The 20980-nt window shown below is 36.6% G+C and overlaps 1 protein-coding gene across 1 annotated transcript in view; it reads right to left on the reverse strand.

Annotated features, from left to right (window-relative positions):
- Positions 1–20980, reverse strand: part of unc5db (unc-5 netrin receptor Db) — an 816925-nt gene that overhangs the window by 333306 nt on the left and 462639 nt on the right. Inside the window, exon 4 of the mRNA XM_030144147.1 lies at positions 13084–13187. Within this exon, the coding sequence (XP_030000007.1) occupies positions 13084–13187 (104 nt within the window). The remainder of the gene's footprint in view (positions 1–13083; positions 13188–20980) is intronic.

A 20980-nucleotide genomic window follows, 5' to 3' on the forward strand; every position in this document is an offset into this window, starting at 1 on the left:
AGTTAGCACTCAAGATTTCTCTACTGCCTGCAGAAAATATATAGATATATATATTTAAAAAAAAAAAAAAAACAGCTGAAAGTGAAATAATTGCAAGAAAAACATGTCAAAGGTTGCTCCGAAACTTCTGGTATAATGTGACAAATAATTGGATGGTGAGAGTTGTTGTGAATTACAGCATTGTTAGGGATATATCTATCGGAGCACTTCCCTCATGTGCATTAAGACATCCCGCTAAGTGTCAGAGTGTTGCTTAAACAGACTATTGTTACCACATGATACAAAGTGATTCCTCTGTGAGTGACTGGAGACTCATTAGCTCACCCTGACATCCTTGCTGACGAGGTTCATTTCCAAACACACCCCTTCAGAAGCATAATGTTTACGCTGCACTCCGACCGCAGGCTCAAATTCTATCAGGCCCGAGCTGTGTTTGCAACAGCAGCACTCTGAAACCTCACACCACCACACTCATGGACGCCATCTCAATATTTCATGGATGAGGTGTGCTGAAATTGACTGGGGCTGAGGATATCTGCCCTGCGCTCCCTACATTATTCACTCCCATCTCTTGTGGCTGGGTTCATTTGTGTTGACAAAGGACTAGATGGGAGATTGTGATTCGGTCTGTACCGCTCAGATTCAACTATTTTTATCCTTGCTATGGATTTGGCGGCGCTGGAGTGACATCATCGCTCCATTTCCACGTTGAATCATTTATACGGGACAGGGCCGCAGGTTGACCTCCACCTAAATCTGCTCCATGCACATGTCAGTTATACAGTCAGTGTAAATGCTGGTTGTCACAGATCACCAGTGTTGTGCGAGTTACTTCTAAACTGTAATAGATTACAGATTGTTACTGTTATTTAAAAGTACTTCTTTTCCTTACAGTGTTAGTCTCAGAATTGTAATGCGTTATGTGACAACTGTATTACTTTTGAGTTACACATACAGACTCTGGCGCACATGTGTGGTGCACCCAAATATACTGAACAACAAAAGAAACCCAAGTATGTTTCAGTATTGGTTCATATGGGAGTTTTATTATGAATATTGGTTTCATATGAGATATTTATATCCAGCTGTGAAATTTACAGTGGGTCTCTCTTGCTGTCCTTGTAGCACTGAGTTGACGGTCACGGAGATGGGCCAAGCGAATATGGCGATCCTGATTACGGGTGGTCACACGTGGTCTTCCGGATCTTGGTCTGTCCCGAGTGGTCCCTGTGTCACGGAATCGTGTCCTCAGCCTACTGATGGTGGACTCGTGCACTTGCAGACGTCTGGCAACGTTGCGAGCCGTTAAACCAGCATCAAGCATACCAATGGCGCGTTCTCTCAGATTATCGTTAAGGCGAGGCATCGTGGTAATGCAGTAACTTTTGAATCTTACCATTTCTTTTTATAGCCCCCGGATAAACAAAGGGAATTGCCTCTCCCATTTGTTGCTCCCACTACCATATCACTCAAAATGTACCGCACCTCCGATACTTTGTACACGTGCTCAACACCACTCGTGGTCGTGTTTGCCTGCAAACACACGCTCCAATGGTTACAACTCACTTATTGTAATGTGTATCTCAGTTGGCAACTCAACAGGACAGCTGAACTCTTGCCTAAATTAACGACCAAAACTTGCGTTTCTTTTGTTGTTCAGTATACAGGGTGGGGAAGCAAAATTTACAATATTTTGAGGCAGGGATTGAAAGACAGTGTATGACCAATTAGTTTATTGAAAGTCATGAGAATTTATTTGCCACAAGAAAATTGACATAATAGAAAATGTTTTTATTCTATGTGTCCTCCTTCTTTCTCAATAACTGCCTTCACACGCTTCCTGAAACTTGCGCAAGTGTTTGACAAATATTCGGGTGACAACTTCTCCCATTCTTCTTTAATAGTATCTTCCAGACTTTCTCGTAATAGTTTTGCTCATAGTCATTCTCTTCTTTCCATTATAAACAGTCTTTATGGACACTCCAACTATTTTTGAAATCTCCTTTGGTGTGACGAGTGCATTCAGCAAATCCCACACTCTTTGACGTTTGCTTTCCTGATTACTCATGGGCAAAAGTTTGTGAAAAGGTATGGATAATAGTGTTAGGTATGATTATGACATCAGTATATGTTTGGTTTCAAAACAACTGACGAAGTGCCTGCTGAGAAAAAACAACTAAATGTTCATTGTAAATTTTGCTTCCCCACCCTGTATGTGCAACCACATTTGGTATAATATTTATTGTATTGTAGGTAAAACCTTTTTATATTTGTGCAAATATACTCTCATAATTAAGAGCATTATTATTTTACATTTACAAAATGTAGCCCTGTGTTAATATTGGTGAGTAAAGGAGAGTAATGGTAAGTGGAACCTTTGGCGCTGTAGTCATCCACCCCCGGTTGCCTATTGCGGATTCATTTCCTGTTCCGCTTCAGACGCAATCTGGAGAAAGATACAGGTGCTTCTGTTTTTCTTCCACTCAGACTCCACCTTTATTTTACAGGTCAGTACTTGGTTAACCCTCCGGTATCCGGGTTAGATCCTGGTCCTCTGGATCATGCTAATGCTAACCAGTTTTTGTAAAGCAGGGTAAGGGTTAGTAATGAGCATACGTCCATGTGGACAGTGGACTGTCTTCTGCTGTCCTCACCCATTGGCTGAACACCAACAGGAAATAGAACTTTACAGACGCATTTTTGATGCCATAAGGTCTGCTGATTTTTTTTTTTTTTTTGAGTCATTAAATTATGGGTGAAAGTGTACTGTAACAGAAGCACTACTGAACATATACAGAGTAAAATATTATTGAAAATTGATTAGTAATGCCTTATACTACTGTGTTCCAGCAAACAGTAATCGGAAACAGACAAAAACTGAAGAAAAAGTGACTTTTTCAGCAAATATATCATTAACTGAATGTAAAAACAAGCTGTTTTCATATTAGGCGCTGCTTTTGTGTCAGTTCCCAAATAAATTTTTCTTTTTTTAACCTTTAAGTGATTTATTACCACCTACTCTAATACTATCCTTTGTATTTAGCATTTTTAACCTCTTAAGACACAGCTATGGGTTTTCTGTCCACATTTGCGGACAAGAGTTTCACAACTTTATACGAAAAAAAAAAAAAGAAAAGAAAAGAAAACAGTCCACCACAAAGGACATTCCATAAAAATTTTAAAAACTGCATCTGAAAAAACTGTTGCATCATGATGTTTCCAGTATAGGCACTTATTTAATAAAAAACAAAAAGAGCTTGTACTTTGCTTACATTTCCTGGTTCTTAGGGGGTTAAGTGAAAATCTGGTATTTTGCTTTATTTAACCTTTTCATGCGTAGTGGTCACTACAGTGGACAGCTATTCTACTATGTAATTTAACTTGAACTTCTATAACAGTATCTGCATAATATCTGCATGAGTGAATTTAAAGGCAAGGAAATAATAAAATGTTATTAATATTGAACCCATAAAGACCCAGCACTTCTTTGATGGCAGTTCCCAAATGACTTTTTCTCTCTATTTAACCTTTCTTAAGTATTTATGATCATTTATTATTATATTATCCTCTGTATTTAGTGTTTTTTCAGCGTAAAGTAGGTATTTTCCCTATATTCAATCTGTTGATCATGTTGATGTTCATTAAAACTTAGAGTAAATTCAATGGTTATTAAATCAGAAACAGGGAAAAAAGAAAAAAAAAGTGACTTTTTCAGTAAAGTGTGTCCACCCACTGTCATTGATCAATTTACATGGGTTTTACTGGTGAATCAATGTTGTAGAAGATGACATTGTTTCCACGGTAACCAAGGCACCTCTGAATGTCCAAAAGGGTCATATCTGATGACCCTGAAAAGATGACACACTGTATTTTACACCAATTATTTACATTTTCATGGAGTTAAAAAAATTGTCTAGCTGAGTGGACATGTTTTTAACTCCATGAAAAATAGGTTCATAAAAAAATTCTATTGCATTGTTTTTTTTTTTTTTTAAATGCCTTAAGAAGAATAAAAACACTCAAGAAAAAAAAAAAAAAAATGACTAAGGTTCTCATAATTCATGCATGAAAGGGTTAATGTACTGGTTTTATAGATGTTCATTAAAGCAGAGATTAAATTTGAGGGTAATTACATCGAAAACAAAAAAAAAAATGAAGAAAAATATCATTTTTTTCTCTAAAATCTGTCATTAACTGAACATAAACCAAGTGTGTCCATCCACTGTCACTGATCCAACTCCATGGGTTTTACTGGTGAATCAGCGTTGTAGAAGATGATGGTGTTTCCACGGTAACCAAGGCACCTCTGAACATCCAAATAGGTCATATCTGATGACCGTGAAAAGATGACAAACTGTATTTTACACCAATTATTTACATTTTCATGGAGTTAAAAAAAATTGTCTAGCTGAGTGGACATTTTTTTAACTCCATGAAAAATAGGTTCATAAAAAAATTCTTTTTAATGCCTAAAGAGAAATAAAAACACTCAAAAAAAAAAAAAAAAAAAAAAAAAAAAAAAAAAAATATATATATATATATATATATATATATATATATATATTGACTAAGGTTCTCATAATTCATGCATGAAAGGGTTAATGTACTGATTTTATAGCTGTTCATTAAAGCACAGATTAAATTTGAGGGTTATTACATCCAAAACAGAAAAAATGGAAGAAAAATATCTTTTTTTTTCTCTAAAATCTATCATTATCTGAACATAAACCCAGTGTGTCCATCCACTGTCATTGATCCAACTCCATGGGTTTTACTGGTGAATCAACGTTGTAGAAGATGATGGTGTTTCCACGGTAACCAAGGCACCTCTGAACATCCAAATAGGTCATATCTGATGACCGTGAAAAGATGACAAACTGTATTTTACACTAATTATTTTCCACATATTGATATGATTAGTGGATGAACAGATATTTAACAGTTTAGATCAGCAGATGGATGTTTGGGTCTTTATGGGTTAAAGACAAATAATAAAGAAAATACTCATAATCAGATGTTCTTTCAGCGCTCTAAAGGCAAATCGTTACAACCCCATCCCCAAACCCCAACACTGCAGATCAGATAGGGGAAGAGAAAAGCCTGCCGTCGGATAAGAATATGCACTCTGTGACATTTCTTTTTCTTGGAGACATTTAAATGCTACATTTGTCCCGCTAGTCAGTCTTGCAGGTTGATCACAGTGTGAGAAACATCTGCTCTGGTCTCCCTGGGAACCACTGTTAAAGTTGCCAGCAGGCATAGTTTAATCGCTTGAAGCATCCGAACAACAATTTACAATGAACTGTTATTTTAGAGGACAAACAGTGTTAAAAACTGTACCTGAGAGCAAACATGACAAGGAACTGAACTTAATAAGTGTGACACATAACGCACATTCCTCACAGTTCAGTCGACGGTGCATCCTCTAGAGCTTTTAGACTGTAACACGCATTTATGTACAATTATCCTCATCATGTGCAAAAGTGTTATGCAGTCTTTAGGTTTGTTGTTTTTTCAGGGTTGTAATGGACGTATGTCTTTATTTCTAACAAGAAATATGAGGACAGTATGGAGAAAAAAATGTGAATTAAACCGCTTCTGCAGGTAAAGTCAGTATTTAGCGTGACCTGCATTTGGATTCAATAAATCTTCAACTCTCTTGAGTCGACTGTCTGGATGTTTTCTTAAGTAATCTTATGTTATATGACATACTTTCAGAAAGTCCCAGAGGCTTTTCCTTTTCTCCGTCCAGATGATCCCATAAAGCTTTTACAATCTTCATATATTTTTCTGAAATGCTTGACCACACATGCATTGCTCATTGTACTAATATACAGTATATACTATAAACATGTGCATATATACTTTATTCTAAAGCCCTTGCACAGTTCACTTTTCTTAACATTGTGACATTTGTATTTTATTTTATTGTTCTTATACAGTCCCCTTTTGCACTAAGTGTTTTGCTGCTAAATTGAACTGAGCTGCTAAACTGATTTTCATTGTTCCTGTGACAGTGACAATAAAGATCTATTCTATTCTATTCTATTCTATTCTATTCTATTCTATTCTATTCTATTCTAGTGATGTCCTGATTTGGATTTTTTTACCTCCGATCCGATCTGATCCTTTTTTTTTTTTTTTTTGATTAGTTTAGCCAATACTGATCTGATACCAATATCGATATTTTTTACAATAAAATTTTAATCGAAATTTGGAGTCATTATTTATAGGTTATTATACTATTATTTTAATTGAGATCACAATTGGTCTGAATGTGGAACCTGAACTAAAACAACTACGACACTGGTGACTCTTAATAACTTTAATATAATTTTTGCACTTTCCAAATTCATACTGTGGGACAAAGTAGAACCTTTGGCGGGCTGGTTTTTGCCAGCGGACCGTATGTTTGCCACTCTATGGACAGGTCCATCCAGGTATCATATGGAGGTGCGTTCAGTGCCATACATTAGTGGTGAGCACATCAGCGGGTTACTCACAGGTCGGGTTGGGGTGGGTCAAATAATTCCACAAAAGCCCAGTGGGTTGAAAAAAACCCCGACTCATGCATCATGTCAAAGTGAAAGTGAAACCTATAGACGTTTCACTAATTCCTCTAAGCCTCCCGCTGTTGTGCAGCTAATTTTTCTTACCCCCTACCTTCGGAAACTTTAATTTGAGGGAGTGGGATGTGTGTTTTCCTCTGCCCAGAGGCGATTTCTCATAGACTGCAAGGGAAGCTCGGCTTCCTCTAAAATTATGAAAATTAAATGGTTAAATATTGTACAGTTGTGTACCATTCTCTTCAAATGGAAGGACTCATCACCTCCAACACACGATCAATGGATTAGAGACATCATGCTTAATATAAAGTTAGACAAAATTAGGTGAACCCTAAATAACTCTATCAATAAATTTTACAAAATATGGGAGCCTCTTTTACACTGCATGAATATGTTGCCTGGCTTGGAACTTTAAAAAACGTTTTAGATGTTTATATTGTTATTGACCTGTTTTGTTAATTTATTTTCTTTCCTCCTTTAACGGTACCAGAATGCACTGTCTTGACTGTCTTTATGCGTGTCGTGTTTGTGTTGCCTTTTTTTTTTTGTTTTGTTGTGTTTTGTTTTGCCTTGGGTTCTGTTTGTTTATCATGTCCAGTGTCAATCTTTGTATTGTGAATACACTGCTTGAAATTATAAATGTCATACTTGTGAAATGAAAAGTTTTATAAATATTGAAACGTTCTATAAATAAAGTTAAAAAATATATATATTGTACGGTTGTGTTGACATTTCATTGACTACAAATGTGTTAGAACACGTTCATCTCACAGACAAGTTTGTTCAGAATCAGCTTTATCACAAACCAACAGACTCCATGTTGTTCACTTCTCATACATTCCCGTTGCGCTGTTTTCTCATTCGATCTCTGCTCAGTGCATTTGTTCGTAGACGCTCAGCGTCCATGCACTTCAATGGGACTGAGTGGAACAGTTTTTTTCATTGCCTCAAAACTGGATGGTAATTGGATACATGCCACCATGTTGTCCCGCCCCCGGATGCTCGGCGTCTCTGGGGGTGAATGGAGCTGTGGCCGGAGCTTGGCCAGGCTGGACGCCGAGCTCCCATGTGCTGATTGGAGGATCAGTTGAAAGGCTGAATCCCATTTGATTGACAGCTATTTTGAGATCTCCTCCTTCACTGACACAGTTCAGTTTAATACCGTCGCACATTCTGCTGTGAGATCGAGAGAGAAACCACTATGAAATTATTTGTTCATTTCTTGCACTGTAAATAAAACACACTCATTGTACTTTCTTGTTTCAATTTAACATAATTTCAAGTTTTCTTGTTTATTTGGTATGATAAGGTCACTGACCATTTTCTTAAAAAGGAACGGAGGGATGAATTTATGTTTAAATAACTTAACTTTTTTTTTTTTTTTTTTTTATGTAAGCCGACAATGAGCTTCCCCTCTCTGAAAGACGAGCAGCCGCCTCTGCCTCCACCCCAGAACCAGGTCCGGATCAGCCTGATCTCGTGACTGAATCTGATCCGATCTTCTAAAAAATGCCAGATCAGCAGCCGATACCAATCTGTAGATCGGATCAGGACATCCCTAGTATATATAACACAAATGCACAACAAATGTGCAAACAGTATTTTTAAAAAATGCATGTGAGAGGAAAAAAATAAAGAATATTGTAGAAACATGATGGACTCATTTGGACGAAGAGAGTTGATGATTTACTGAATCCAAATCACACTAACAGACTTTGCTGCATAAGCTATTGTTTTTTTTTTGTTTTGTTTTGTTTTTTGTGCATGTGTGTGTTTGAATACTGTGCAAATATTTCCTGCATATTTTTTTTCACATGTACATTACAGCCCTGCGAACACAACAAAGCTAAAATCTGCTTTAGACTTTTGCACAGTACTGTATTCAGCCCTGGAAATGGCATTATTTAAATTCTAATTATTACATATAATATTGTCATCGTGCACATTTATTTGCCAAAAAAAAAAAAAAACAGGTCAACCTTAAAGAATGTGTTTTCCTTCAACGCAAATAAAGAAAGTTTATATTTATTTTAAACAAAACTAATGTTTGAACTTGGGGAGACTTCTGAAATCAATATTTGGTGGAATAACCGCAGCTTTCATGTGTTTTGGCATGCTCTCTAGCAGTCATTCACTTTACTGTCGGGTACTTTATGCCAGTCTTGGCGTAAAAATGGAAGCAGCTTGGCTTTGTTTGTCAAACAGAAGGAAAAATCAACCTCAAGTGTCTTAGTAAGGTGTTCCATGCAGCCGGAACATCTTCAGCGAGCCTTGGCATCGGAACAATCTGTCTGAACTACGGATGAACACCATTCTTCCAAAAAATAGTCCCTCATTTAGTGTTTTTATGATATGGGGGAAGAGTGCTGTTGAACACACACCTCCCATAGGTGTTCCAGCTCTCATAACCTCATAACCTTAAGATGTAAAACAATTATTTTAACCCATAAAGATCCAAACATCCACCAGCGACTCAAATGATTTAATGATGTAAAATGTTAAATAACTAATCCTATCAATACATGTAAATAATTCACATAAAATACAGTTTGTCATCTTTTCGTGATCATCAGATATGACCCATTTGGACGTTCAGAGGCTCTGTAGTTACCGTGGAAACACTGTTATCTTCTACAGCATTAACTCACTAGTAAAACCCATAGAGTTGGATCGATGACAGTGGATGGACACACTTATTTTACATTCAGTTAATGATAGATTTTACAGAAAAAGAGACTTTTTCTGCTGTTTTCTCTGCTTTGATAATAATATTCATTGGATTTACTCTAAGCTTTAATGAACATCTACATGATCAATGAATTAAATATCAGAATATACATGATGTTCACTCAAAAATGCAAAATACGGAGCATCATATTAGAGTAAATGGTGATAAATCACATAAGAAAGGTTAAAAATACAGAGGAAAAGCCTTTTATGATGACTGATAAGTATATTTGTATATTTGTACATATGTAGGTGAAGACCGGCAACTTAAACCAGTGCTGTGCTTATTTATTTCATTTCCCTTTATTTATTTATTGATTTATTTTTAAATTTTATTTTTATTTATTTATTTACCTACTTACAATTTACTATTTGTATTTTGTATTCTCTTTTCCTTTAGAGGATCTGGGATCATGGGAGGGGGGTGAGGCAAGGGGAGAATGAGGAGATCTACTCTGTACATTTACTGCATTTGTGATTTGTATGTGTTCAACGAGAAATGTCAATAAACAGATTTTAAAAAAATAAAAAAAATTCCTAAAAACTCCAAAAAACAAAAACAAAAGTAGCACTGGATCTTTATGGGTTAATTTATCAACTGTGGTAAATCACTGAATGAAGGAGTCACTGTTAAATATTCTATTTCATCAAAGACTGAATTTACAGAAGTGTGCAAAAGTCCTAGTCCAACATTATGTCTCTTGGTTTAGTGAAGTTCTAATGACCACACATGAATTTGTTAGTCTCTGTATTTACATCCATTCTGATATATAGAGTATGAACAGCAGGAAAAACAAACATTTCATCCTAAAAAAAAAAAAAACAAAAAAAAAAAAACAAAAACATTTTCTATAAACCAAAGTGATAGTATTTATTGTGACCATCCTTAACATATCTTTAACCCTTTTGTTCAGACAATATGACATTAATTGCATTAATTTTCTGATGTTTTACCATACCATACCAACTTTATTTATAAAGCACTTTAAGAACTTTACAGCAGGCCAAAGTTTTATTCCAGATTTCATTCAACACATGTCAGATGTTTCTAATTGTTTGTGCTGCTTCATTTCACGGGGTCAAAGGTCACATTAAGGGGCCGTTTACATGGCGTCGGATTCAGTTGACTCCGGGAAGATTTCATGGCGGATTAGCCTTCTGTTAACATGGAAACGGTGCCTAGAGTGCCTGAATCCGGAAACTTTTGATACCAGGGTCCAGGGTGGAACGTTATCGATACGCTCCGCATTTCAGCTCCGTGTTAACGCGAGTCGGAGCGTTCCGGGATAAAATATGACGTCACCGCATGCGCGCGCAGCCAAGAACCGCCAGTTAACCCACTCCAGGCCAGTTGGTGGCGGTAATGCGCCTCCAAGCTGGTTTGCCAGCCTCTATGACACAATAAAGCTGCAGAAAAAGAACGAACAACCACAACAACAATGGCCGGTTTCAGAACAACATACGTGCTGCTAACTGTGCTCAGCTCGTCTGTCCAGACAAAGAAGTCCTGCGTCTTTGTACGACCACTCCCCATTGTTGTTTGTAAATAGTGTTGTCCGCCTCTTCTTCTTCTCCTCATTTAAAGGCTGTCTAAACCGGAAATTGTTTGTGCGCAGGCGCGTGTTTTACCGCCACTGTTTCACTACAGCTCTACATCGCCAGCTACTGGTCTGGCATGGCCACTACAGCGTATTCAGCCGTCCTCGCGGACTCATGTTAACGCAGATCGTTATCATAGCGGCTTCGTCTTAACGCGGAATGATTTTATAACGCAAAGGAGAAATCTTTGCGGAGTGTTGCCGTGTAAACGTACCCTAAATTATAACTTTAACCTTTAAAATGTATTTAGTTCAGTTTTTTGTGTCTGCACATATTTCTTGTATTTTGTAGTTTTATCTAAAGAAAAAGAATGAAAAATAAATACGTTTAGTCACTTCAACCCTGTAAAAACAACAGCGCAAAAAGTGGAATTAGACTTTTACACAGTACTGCATATTTAAGAGTTGAAAAAAAAATCTTTTTCTAACTTTACAGACATATCTCATGAAATCACGTTGTATGACACCATTTTATTGCATTTGGCGTGCTATACGTATGCATTTTCATCCTTTCGCGTGTTAATTAACACCATTTGATGGTGTGACAATGCGCTAGCCGCTATCTGCACTAATCGCTAACCCCTAACCCTAACTGCTAATTGCACTAGCCGCTAATCGCTAACCCTAAACCTAACCCTAACCCCTAACCATAACCCTAACCGCTAATTGCACTAGCCGCTAATTGTGCTAATGGCATGTTATTTTACGTGGCATAAACATACATGCTGAAAGCTTATAATGCGTACAGATAACACACCAATTAAAAATGGTGTGTTATCTGTACGCAAATCATGATATCACAATGAGGTTTAAGATAAGATAAGATACGATAAGATAAGATATGACTTTATTTAATCTCCCGTAGGGAAATTTCACAGTTTAATAGCAGCAACATACAACAAGCAAGTGCAGAGAAAAGACAGATAGAAAAACCTCAAACGAGTGAGAAGTGAAATATAAAGGAAAATAAGAAATTTGATATTTATATATAAATATTTATATAAATTAACCCTTTCATGCATACTGGTCACTACAGTGGACAGCTATTCTATGGCTGTTCTCTTGTATATTCAGAGATTTTTTTTTTTTTTTTTATACACATATCTTTATTAAAATTTTAAGACACTACATATCTTTTCTTACATGAATTGGTAACCTTGTGTAGATCTCCCTTGAGCATAAACCCCCAGAATCACAAGCCCCCCCCCCTAGTTTTCGCACAGTTTATTAGTAAATACATGTTTTGTTGCTTCAAAAATTAAATGCGTGGTGTCCAGCTGATTATTATTATTATTATTATTATTATTATTATTATTATTATTATTATTATTATTATATTTAATATTTTTACTTTTCGAGTTTTTCCTGTTGTTTTTTTACTTTTTATTTATTTCATCAATTTATTTATTTATTTTTTTTAATAATAATTTTTTCAATCACGTTGTTTTTTTCATGTTTAAAGAGAAATGAAAACACTCAGGGAAAAAAAAATCTTGATTAAGGTTCTCATAATTCGTGCATGAAAGGGTAACATTTTTTTTTTTTTTTTTTTTAATCTAACACTCATATATATTCATTCTCTAAATGTTTTTTTTTTTTTTTTTTTAATTGAGAAAAGTTGTACTCCACCAGTCCTCTGCAAATGCATTAAAATCTTGGGTAATATTGCATCATGTATAACCCAGTTTCTCATGTTGCGTGTAACCATCATCTTCAGTATAAAAAAAAAAAATCTAGTGATGCTTGAATATTGGATCCATTTAGAAAAAAATAAATAATTAAATAAATAAATCAACCTTTAAAGCTGTAATTGAATCATTCGCTTTCAGTCTGACCTATTTAAAGCCGCATACATCTGACAGTATGAACACACGAGACCTGCAAAACTAATGTTATCGTCGCTGAATCTGAAAGTCTGCCGTTTATATTTTATCGATATGTTGTAGAATTTTCAGGTGTCTTCTTACTGTTGAGGGTTCATTAATATTCCAGCAACAAATCTTTGGTATCTAACACGACTATATCAATCTGTGAAAGGTCAGAGAAAGCTGAAGCTGAAGGTAGAATCGACTGAGCGCAGGAGTTACTCCGACAGAATGAGGATGACCTCTCTGGTGCGGATCTTTTTTCCGCTCGGTGGGAGTATAAGCTTCTCGTTTTTCAGGAATGGGAGGGAGGAGCGTCGGTCTTACCTCCGCCACAGGCACTCCCTCTGGAGGGCGACAGTGCAGAACGATCATCCCATTGATTGGCACCTCCTTCCCCTGGGGGTCCTGCTCAAAGTTTTTCCTCAGGTCTGTGTAGGGAGATAAGAGAAAGCTGTCAGGTGTCAAGTGTTACGGTCAGCCGGGCCTCAATTCTCTTCAGTGCTAACACGCTGGCCTGCCCTCGGCTCTGAACCCCGCAACCTTCAAAACCTTCTCGAGTCCGTAGAAGATAAAGCGAATCCCACGGCCCCACGCTGGGTAATCTGTTGACAAGGTGGTTTGGAGGATACACTCCGCAGAGGACGAGTGTGAGGATTGCTCAGATCATCCTGGGTATTCATGTGCAAACAATAGTGAGAAAACACCTTTGATACCACATTGGTCTGTATTTACAGAAAGATGGTCAGGGTGGGGGGGGGGGTATAATTCAATTTAAGAAAAAAAGTCAAATTAATGCATATGCATGACAATAAGTGGGGTGGATTTATGGAACGAAAACATGTACAAGGAACTTTTCTGAAGAGGTTTAGGAAAGATCTTGGATGTTAACCGTTTAACCAAGTGTTTTTCAACCTTGGGGTATGGGGGTCACCTGAAATTTCTAGTAATTGATAAAAATAAAACAAAAAAACAAAACAAAAAAAAACAGAAAAACAACTTACTAATAAAAAAATAACCGTGAAGCTAAAACTGAAGCACTGTGGTACTGTTTATCTGTCAAATGTTCATTGTGGTTCTCCATGCCCTTTTATCTGACTTTTTGGTATACCATTAGAAGATCTCCCTCTATAAAGGCCACAATTAAATAGTATCGCCTACTCCTCCCTTTTAGCACGGAGACTCATTCTTTTAAATTGGAAGAATAACAAACCCCCCTCCTTTGGCAGATGAATATGTGATGTCATGTTTTTTCTAAAAATAGAAAAGATTAGATACACATTGAAGGGATCAATGGGGAAGTTTAAGGTTGTATGGCAACCTTTCATTTCTTATGTAGAACAGCTGACAATGCACCTTGACTCTGGTTAATGTGTTTTGTGTACAAAAAGTTTGTGATTTCACAGTGGAACCCCCTTTTTTTTCTGGTATGGTGGCTTATTCCTCTGTTATATGTCTCAGTGTTTGTCTTATTTTTTGCATGTTTGGAAAACTAAAAATGAATAAAAATACACTGACAAAAAAAAAAAGTTCATTGTGGTCAGTTTCAGATGCTGCAGCTCTTTCATAATTCATAGTTTGAGTTCTTGTTTTTTCAGTATTCATTGTCAGCCTTGTAAATCCAAGCTGGACTGACTACATACCCTGACCAAGGAAAATCAAATCCTCACTTTGTGCAGTAATCTACACCTGGCTTTTCTGCCTCCGTCCAGAATAATATACATTATATAGACTAAACGTCCTCTAAAATTAACATTTATTTGCAACATAGTAGAGGAAACTATTACATGATCAAAAACAAATGAATTTCAGCACAAAAAATGCATCCGTTTTGAATGTCTGGGGTGGCCAGAAATTTGAGATGTTAAAATGGGGTCACGAGCCAAAAAAGGTTGGCAAACCACTGGGTTACACCTTTAACCCCTGACATGTCTATGGTGAACTTTCTGAATGTGTTTTATTTTAAATATTCATGAAAATTATTTTTTTTGTTCAATAAGTTGTTCAATAATAATTTCATTAACTTTTGTTGACATCATCATAAAGAAGCTGTATACCAAGTTTGAAGTCAATCGGAATTGTAGTTTCGGAGAAGAAGACGATTGAAAGTTTTGTAATGGACGACAGACGACGACGACGGATGCTGCATTGAGTTATCTTGCTAACAAACAAACAAACAAACACGGGGGGGCAGATCTGTCTTGGCGGAGGTCTGCGCTCTCCGAGTGCTTTTCTTGTTATGTTTTGTGTCTGTCTTTTTTGTCATATCTCTACCTTTTTTTTCTGACTCCTTATTCTGACTCAGGGAAACGCACAAGAATTCCAATGTACCTATACAGCTATGTATCTGTGCAAATGGCAAATAAAGTCTGTTCTATTCTATTCTATTCTATTCTATTTTGGTTTTAATTATTCTTCTGTACAGCACTTTGGTCCACTGCGGTTGTTTTTAAGTGCTTTACAAATAAAGTTGGATTGGATTGGATAGTTATGTTATGTTAGTGTTTCTCAAAGTGTGGGGCGGGCCCCCCGGGGGGGGCATGGGATCTTTCCTGGGTGGTTGTTTTGGGTTTTTTTTCTCCTTCAGGTTAGAACATGTAGCAGGTGGAACTAATATTTTAGCGTTGGAGCACCCTGACTCATTTTAGGGACGTACAACAAACAAATCTACTGCCGTGGTCATCTGTCACTGGACTAGACCAAAAGTTTAGGTTTGGACAATGGACAAGGACTGGGAAAAAAAAGTGGAATGTTTCTGTTTTTGCATAGTTTGTACAGTTTGCACTTTAATGTTCTGAGATGTGCAATGGAAACAGGCTCATTACAGCCACTGATATTGTTAAAATGTTCATCGTCATTACCAAAATTTGTTTGTTGTTCTAAAAAAAGTAACTTTATTGTCATAGTTGTAAGATAATTGCGCATTTCCAATTTTTATGTGGAAAAATATTGTCTCGGAGCTGTCTTTTTGAGTTTATTTGTATTATTCAAGCAAAAATCTAAGTTATTTTTAATTTGAACAACAAATTATTCAAGGAAAAGCAAAAAGTATTGTTATAATATTGACGTTTCTTTCAATAAAAGTTATAATTGCACCACTGTTACAATGTTGCTGGGGTTGGGGGGGGGGCTGGAGATTTTTCGTCCTCCAAAGGGGGGCCCGACAGAAAAAGATTGAGAACCGCTGTGTTATGTTGACCTCTTTTATGGGCCTAACCTTTGAAAATTTGATTTGTAATATTGTTGGGTGAATAAAACCCCCATTTTTGATGCCTTTAATCCTGTCTCCTTGCTGCGTTACCCCTTGGTCCCTATCACATCATACCCTTACAGACTATACTCACTTATTTCAGCTGCTCTGTTTGTTATCATGTGCGAAGTGTTATTTACTCAGGTTTCTGATCAGTTTACTAGTTATAGCAAATTTACAAAAGATCAGCATAATATCAGTTTACTATCCAATCTAGCTGCTTTTGCTTTTTAACAAATGCAAGCGGATTTATATGAGATTCTTATCAAATCTCCCTCCCCCTCAGGCACCCCCTGGGGTACATGTACCTCTGGTTGGAAATCATCAACAAAGACAGCGATTGTGAATCACTGCTTGATTTAATTTGATGACCTGTCATTCTGCATCATCGTAAGACTGCACAGACCTCCAGGGGGAAATCAAAAGTTTTTTTTTTTTTTTTCACTGACTGTCATTTCTTCGGTGCTTTACTGCGCTGAAGGTTTTATCTTTTATAACTCTATCAGCTCGGGTGATCACAACAAAAAGTGATGAAAGCTGCTATGACTTTACAAACAAAAGCTGGGATCATGATCCTTGATATTTAACACAGAGAAAGAGGTATTAAACATTTACGAACAGCACAAGCAAACTGAGCCGTGATCATAAACTGTTTCATCAGCACCGGGGCTGTCGCTGCAACCTTGAATAAAGTGAAACAGAGGATAGAACAAAAGCAAGAATGACAGAAATTTAGTTTAAAAAAAAAAAAAAAAAAAGGCAAAAAAACATAGCCTGGTACATTGCAAAAAATCAAAATGTTACCTAGAGTATTTTTCTCATTTCTAGTGAAAATATCTCATCACACTTAACCCTTAAAGACCCAAACATCCACCAGTGACCAAAACCATCTACTGATCTAAACTGTTTAATACCTGTTGATCCACTAATTCTATCAATACATGTAAATAATTGGTGTAAAATACAGTTTTTCATCTTTTCATGGTCATCAGATATGACCCATTTGGACATTCAGAGGCTCTGTAGTTTCCGTGGAAACACCGTCATCTTCTACAACATTGATTCACCAGTAAAACCCATGGAGTTGGATCAATGACAGTGGATGGAGTCACTGGGTTTATGTTAAATAATCAATAAAATGTACAAAAATGAATTAAAAATGTACAAATTAATAAATAAAATGAAAAAAATAAGCAAATATTTGACTAAAATTAAGTAAAAAAAAGAGTAAAATAAGCAAGAAAATGAACCAAAACAGGCAAAGTAATCAATAAATTGAACAAAATGGATTTAAAAAATAACAAAAACAATAAGCAACAGGAACTTGTTAAATCAGTTAGATCAATGACAGTGGATAGACACACTGGGTTTTACATTCAGCTAATGATAGATTTTACTTAAAAAAGTCATTTCTTTCCAGTTTAGTCATTTTTTGATACAATAACCCTGAACTTTAATCTGATCTTTAATGAACATCAGCATGATCAGTGAATTAAATATAGGAAAATACATGATTTTCACTGGAAAAATGCAAAATACGGAGGATAATCTTATAATAAATGGTGTTAAATCACTTAGAAAAGGTTAAATAGAGAAGAAAAATCACATGTGAACTGATACAAGCATAGCACTGGCACTAGCATTGCGCTAGACATTTTTATTGACGGACAGGGTTGTAAAAATTCCGTCATAACATATAGATCAGTTTCATGATGACATGGGACGTATGCTGCTCGCGCACCTTGGAGGCAGAAAACACGCCGAGTTCATAGCAAAACACTGACTATAAGTGTGAATAATACTGTTGTCTTGCTTTGCTGTGGGTTGTCAGAACAGAAAGAACACACAGAAGGATTTAAACTTCTACAGAATGCCTGCTGGTAAACATCCCTTCCAGAAAAATCGGCAAAAGTTATGGTTGCAGGCATTAAGACGCGAGAGCTGGTCTGAGGAGGAAGTTAAGAATGCTGGTCTGTGCAGTGCACACTTCAGATCTGTAAGTACTGGAGATCAAGCATACAGAGGTGGCGTCAACCGAAAATATTCCGCCATTGGCAGATTTTTTTTTTAAATGACGGAAAATTCTGAAGGCCGTCCGTCATTTTGACAGATTAAAATACTGACGGTAAACGTTGTTTAGCTAACTTTAGCCAAAATTAGATGCTACTTCGCTAGCGCAATCTGTGCAGACAGCCGAGTGTCTTTAGTTATTTTAAAAGCCTAGTAAATGGGATGGCATTGATGAACGCGATGAAACAAAGAGGGACTGATACGGTGACGGGTGATGGACAAGCAAGTTATACGCCAGTTCTGATGGCATTTGGTGTGTTATATGTACGCATTTTCTACCTTTCATGTGTTATTTGATGGCATGTCGGTTTGTGCCCAGGTCTGTGGTTCACATAACCCAAACCCTAACCCTCAGTGCATGGGATTTGACACTGCGTGAACAAACACAAGGAAAGTTTAGAACGTCTACAGATAACACACCAATTAAAAGTGGCGTATATGTTGATGTTCAACAAAACTCATAATAAACACAGTAGAATATCAAAGGGCGCTTCATATACTTTATGAAGTTACCCTTGGCAAAGCAAATTTGTTCAGCACCAAAAGGAACCAGACTACCATTCTACTGTTAGAACGCTGGACAAGACAAGTAGGAAAAATAAAAAAAAAAAGTAGTGTGAGATACTCCCTGGTAAAATGTCCAAATAAAAGAGGATACACAAGCAAAGGTGTTAGAAAAATGGGCAACGATGACTGGGAGTACAGTTGGTGTCGGCTGCTGCCTTATCGGTACAGACAGCTGCCTGTCAGCCAGCTGAGCCCAATTAGAAAAAAAAAAAAAAAAAAAAAAGAAAAAAATAAGAAGAAAAGAGAAAAAAAAAAAAAGTGGCGTATATAATTATGCGAGTCGTGATATCATGTTGGTTCATCAGCCTGCAGCAACTACAGCTGCTGCATCACTGAGATGTTTTTGAACATTAAATACTACTAAATATATCTCATTATCATTAAAAAATAAAAATTTGAAATGGCGGATAATAATGTTATGACAGAATTTTTACGACCCTGTCCGTCAAAATGACGTCAAAAATTTCTAGCGCAACCTCTGCTCCCCACGCCTCTGTACAAGTCTGCTTTTCCACTATGGGACAGCCTTCCCGATGTGGTTAAGTCAAATTATGCGACCGTGAAAGAGAAGATGGGATCGGCTTTTGGACAGAAACAGTTAACGGACAGTTTTAGAGTGAACATATTTGCTCGTTCACGAGTTCCGGGGGAGAGCCTGGAGGTGTACGTGAGCCGGCTGGTAGCTGGTACTGGTGTTTTTGCCTCCGAGTTGCGCGCGCATCACTGTTGTTAGTAAGCATTGAAACTCATCTATTATTATCCGTCATTTCAAATTTTTATTTTCTTATGATAATGAGATATATCCAGTAGTATATTCAGTAAACCTGAATAAATAACACTTTGCACATGATAACAAACAGAGCAGCTGAAATAAGTGAATATAGTCTGTAAGGGTATGATGTGATAGGGACCAAGGGGTAACGCAGCAAGGAGACAGGATTAAAGGCTTCAAAAATGGGGTTTTTATTCATCCAACAATATTACAAATCAAATTTTCAAAGGTTAGGCCCATAAAAGAGGTCAACATTGAATTATAGTAAACATTGAAACTCATCTATTATTATCCGTCATTTCAAATTTTTATTTTCTTATGATAATGAGATATATTTAGTAGTATTTAATGTTCAAAAACATCTCAATGATGCAGCAGCTGTAGTTGCTGTTGGCTGATAAACCAACGTAATATCACGACTCGCATAATTATATACACCACTTTTAATTGGTGTGTTATCTGTTGACATTCTAAGCTTTCCTTGTGTTTGTTCACACAGTGTCATATCCCATGCACAGAGGGTTAGGGTTCAGGTTATGTGAACCACAGATCTGGGCACAAATTGACATGCCATCAAATAACACATGAAAGGTAGAAAATGCGTACATATAACACACCAAATGCCATCAGAACTGGCATATTCCTTGCTTGTCCGTCATCCTTCACCGCATCAGTCCCTCTTTTTTCGCTGCGTTTATCAATGCCATCACATTTACTGGGCTTTAAAATAACTAAGGAGAGTCGGCTGTCTTCACATTTTGCGCTAGCAAAGTAGCATCGAATTTTGGCTAAAGTTAGCTAAACAACGAGACAAGACTGGACACTGACTGATTAATGTGCACACTGGCACCAACTGGACAGGGGGTCTACTACAGGTGGACTAACGGTGAGTCATGTGACTGAAGTACAGCTGTTGTATTCAGCCTAGAGGTGAACAGTGGTGCTGTTGGTTCTATACAGGTAGGATGCTGGTATGGAATGTTGGATGACTTGTTCAGAGACAGACAGACCAGCGATTCTGCGAGAAGGTTCTGTTCACAGTGTTGTGTGAAAACTTTCTTTGGTAGATTACCCTCAGTATTTTAATCTGTCAAAATGACGGACGGCCTTCAGAATTTTCCGTCATTTAAAAAAAAAAAAAAAAATCTGTCAATGATGGAATATTTTCGGTTAACGCGACCTCTGTAATCACCTGAAGAGTAACTTTTCAGTCAGATATAAGAACTTATTTTTAGACAATTGATCTTGAAAATCTTATTTCAAGAAATCTTACCAAGATAATTTTCACTTGTTCCATTGGCAGATTTTTTTTTTTGCTTAATTCAACTTTTTTTTTTTTTTTTTTTTTTTTTTTTGCTTAATTCAAGCAAAAAAAAAAAAAAAAAACTCTGCCAATGGAGCAAGTAAAAATTATCTTGGTAAGATTTCTTGAAAGTTTCTTGAAGTTCTTATATCTCACTGAACAGTTACTCTTTCTGTGATTTTGTCTTATTTTAAGTGTGATGAGATATTTTGACTAGAAACGAGAAAAATAGACTCGGTAAAATTTAGATTTTTGCAGTGTA

The sequence above is a fragment of the Sphaeramia orbicularis genome, chromosome 9 (assembly GCF_902148855.1).
Source record: "Sphaeramia orbicularis chromosome 9, fSphaOr1.1, whole genome shotgun sequence".
NCBI lineage: Eukaryota > Metazoa > Chordata > Actinopteri > Kurtiformes > Apogonidae > Sphaeramia > Sphaeramia orbicularis.